Here is a 4,220-nt window from a genome sequence, read left to right as displayed (position 1 = left end):
AACTAAAAATCGTTTCCAAAAACTGTTGTAGCTAGCAATATATTAACTTCAATTTCCACATTTATTGATTAGGAAGAGCATGAGGCGATTCTTAGAAGCAGGGAAGATAAGGATTCTGTTCTTACATGGAAAAAATATAAATCCATGACATTTACTTCTCAGATTAGTATCTTCATTGTGTTTTATGTTCAGATCAAGTTAGTTACATGGTAACCTGTTCATCTATAATGAAAAGACCAAAGTTCGAATCATTTTTTTTTACAATGCATGTTAACTCCCACTATTCAAGGAAATGAACATAACACGGATACCTCGTCTAGAGAATGGACATGCTGATGCTCTCGCAAACCTTGACTCTTCAATTCAAACAAAGGTAACTCAAAACATTCCTCTAGTCTTGCTCGAGTGGTCAGTTGTATGGAAAAATCCTACCTCAGAGGTAGCTGCTTCGGATCAAACCGATAGCTGGATAACTCCCTTGATTCGGTACTTGGAAAATGATGAACTACCTGAGGAAAAAGTGGAAGCGAGAAGAATTCGTGCTAAAGCAGCCAGATACACCATCTTAGATGGACAACTACTCAAAAGATCATATTCAGGACAATATCTCAAGTGCATTAACCCACAAGAAGTCAGGTACGTTCTCACTGAATTACATGCAGGTGAATATGGGAACCATTCAGGAGGGTGCGGTCTAACAATTAGAGCACTCACTGCCGGGTACTATTGGCCCACTATGAGGTCAGATTGCGTTGACTTCGTGAAGAAGTGTGATAGTTGTCAACGCTTTGCACCTGCATCTCATCTCCCACCAGAACGTCTCAACTCAATACTATCTCTTTGACCATTCATGAAATAGGGGATGGATATAGTAGGAAAACTTCCTACAGCACCTGAACAAAGAGTATACATGTTGGCTGTAACCGACTACTTCACCAAGTGGATTGAGGCAGAAACATTTCACCAAGTTATAGACAAAGAAGTAAAAAGTTCTATTTGGAAGAATGTCATTTGCAGGTTTGGAGTTCCAAAGGAAATTGTGACTGATAGCGGCTCACAATTCATTAGCTTCGACTTCCAAGATTTCTATAAAGAATGGGGGATCACACTAAACTTCCCAACTTCAAGATACCCCAGAGCAAATGGATAAGTTGAGTCTTCCAACAAAACAATCATGAACACAATAGAGAAACGATTGAAGAAAGCCAAAGGCGCCTGGGCAGATGAACTACCAGGAGTCTTATGGGCGTACAGAACCACTGTTTGAACTCCAACAGGAAAAACCCCTTTCTCACTTGCTTACGGCTCAAAAGCCGTCGTACCCGCAGAAGCAGGATTTCCTTTTACCCGTTTCCAGTGGACGGAAGAAGAAAGTAACTGGCAACAACTCAACCATAATCTCGACATGCTCGACGAAATTCGTGATATAGCAGCCATTAGAGATGCAGCTTACCAGCAGAAAGTGGCACGTCATTACAACAAAAGCATACGAACTCGAACCTAAAAAAAGCGGCGCTGGAATACTTACATCGACCTGGGAAGGCCGGTATCAGATCACCAAAGTGGTAGGACAAGGAACATACAAAGTTCAATCACAAGATGGGCCCTACATAAATAACAGTTGGAATGCTGTCCATCTCAAGTTGTATCACTTCTAAAATCTATTGTTCCTTCTTTGTTTTCTCTTCTTCTTGTGCATGTACTAACTTAAGCATCGGAGAGTCGATGGGACCCCCATCGACTATAGTCCTCCGATAAAAATTGTACAGGTAGGAACATCTTCAAACCAGTACACGTTTCACGCTTTCAGGAACATGCCAATAAGAAATGGGAAGTAGTTTCCGCACTCTAACTCCAAACATTTTATCTTTCGCTTCTCTTTTAGTACTTGACTGACTTGAGCGTCGGAGGGTCAATGGCTATGCCATTGACCACTTGTTTCTTCCCCCGCAGAAAAACAAGGACACCTCTTGCCGAAGGATAACACAACCTAAATCCAGCACAAAGTTCAGTACTACACTTAGGCTAGGAGGCATACTCTAGAGATACTTTCACGAAACAAGCATGAGGACATGCAACGAAAAAGCGAACACAAACGAAGATACAACAGAGTGAATGCAAAATTATAAGAAGAAGCAACAGATGAAGAAGCAATAAAACACATGAAGAAATAACAGAAACAATGTGAAACTTGGACAACCCGCTTGTCTCTCTCTCCCTATCTGTATCCGCAAGCATCGACAGGGCGGCAACCCGATTGCCTATTCTCAACTTGTACCAGCAACCCGATTGCCTCTTCTCAACTTATACCCGGCAACCCGATTGCCCACTTGTTTTACATATACTCGGCAACCCGATTGCCCCACTTGTTTTTACATGTACTCGACAATCCGATTGCCCACTTGTTTTTACATGTACTCGGCAACCCGATTGCCCACTTGTTTTACATGTACTCAGCAACCCAATTGCATACTTGTTTTTACATGTACTCGACAACCCGATTGTCGACTTGTTTTAACATGTACTCGACAACCCGATTGTCCACTTGTTTTTACATGTACTCGGCAACACGATTGCCTCTCTTCTTATACAAGGTTTACGTGTGACACCCTGATTGTCTTGTACTCAACTGGCATACGAAAAAATTTCGCTTGTCTCAATAAAGGATTTTTTTAGGTGCTAACCCACTTATGTGTGCACGTTTACATCTACAAAACGCGAGTCGACACGACTTGCAAAAAGCAACCCGATTGCTCGTACCAAAAAATATATACATAACTTGTATATGCAACATAAGTATAAATGAAGTACTTCATTCAAAAGTTTACATACGCGTATTACAAGTTTACGTGTGCAATTACGCATACTACAAGTTTACGAGTACACCAACGCGTACTACAAGTTTACGCGTACTACAAGTTTATTTACGTGTACACCTACGGGTACTACAAGTTTATTTACGTGTACACCTACAAGTGTGCACCTAAGCGTACTACGAGTTTACATCATATGAAGCCAAACATGTGAAGACAAGCATGTGAAACATGTGAAGACAAAATGTGAAGACGAACATTTGGAGATAAACATGTGAAACATGTGAAAACAAACATATGGAGATACACATGTGGAGACAAACTGATCATACAAACAAAACTCACAAGCATCCCGCAATTTGAACGGAACATTCCCATACTCGCGTGGAGTAAACACACCATCCCTTTTTACAAAACAAGTGCACGTACAGACGAACCACATTAACTTAAAGTATTTTCCTTTCTACTTAAAGGTTGAATAAGTTTATTTCATTTGTGAACAGATGTAGATAACCAGCGACATTCATATGTAAGCGACTACACAACTGCCACCAACCATCAGTATACGCGTACAAAACGCCTACCAGGGATCATACACGCATCCTCCTTATGAGTACGAGTACACCTCTATGCGCATTACAAAGTCTACGCATACACTTACGTGTACTCCAAGTCTACGCATACACCTACGTATACTCCAAGTCTACTTTTACGCGCATTACAAGTCTACGCGTACACTTACGTGTACTCCAAGTCTAAGTGTACATCTACGCGCATTACCAATCTACGTGTATACCTATGTGTACTCCAAGTTCACGTGTACTATATGAAGGATATGATGCCTAAAGTCTGAAGGAATGGTATCCTTCCGAAGGAGTGTCCTTCGACCAAGGATGCAATGCGTGCAATTTGGCTATTAGGATCTTAATGACCTTATTCGGAAGATCATTAGTCCGGTCCAATTAGGGGTCGTAATGCTTAGCTAGAAGCCAACTACGATCGTCGAATCAAGAGTTGATTCGAGGCTAACATAGACCGGATCCTACAAGGGTTACACAACAGAATAATGATTTGAACGGAGAGAATTGACTAGATGGATAATTGCAAATAAGTGGATTGGATCCGTTATTGATAAGTCCAGAAAGATTCGGAGAAGTCCGAAGAGACAAACATGTCCGGGCCCAAAAGGGAGGCCCGGAATGGCTTTAGGGAAGCCGGCCATGTGATGGCCGGCTAGGCCCTAAGTGGGCCGGCCAAGGAAGCCCATAAAGGGCTATGTTGGCCGGCCACACTAAAGAGACCCAATGGAGGGTATTTTGGGTGTTGCCCAATAATTAGGTTTATGGAATCCTAGTCTGAGTCTAATACCTCTTCTAGGGATTTCTATATATACCTAATTATACAACC

General features: G+C 41.7%; 1 protein-coding gene across 1 annotated transcript; it reads left to right on the top strand.

Moving 5' to 3' along the window:
* Window positions 1-292: 292 nt before the first annotated feature.
* LOC147538782 (uncharacterized) lies at window positions 293-844 on the top strand. The gene has a single exon (XM_086643004.1). The coding sequence runs from the start codon at window positions 293-295 to the stop codon at window positions 842-844; it is 552 nt and encodes a 183-aa protein (XP_086499130.1).
* Window positions 845-4,220: the final 3,376 nt, after the last annotated feature.

This window comes from Eschscholzia californica, unplaced genomic scaffold, assembly GCF_041429995.1.
Source record: "Eschscholzia californica isolate CP2 unplaced genomic scaffold, dmEscCali1.0.p SCAF_5, whole genome shotgun sequence".
Taxonomy (NCBI): domain Eukaryota; kingdom Viridiplantae; phylum Streptophyta; class Magnoliopsida; order Ranunculales; family Papaveraceae; genus Eschscholzia; species Eschscholzia californica.
Note: the sequence above shows the minus strand (reverse complement) of the source record. Positions and strands in the feature narration are given on the sequence as shown.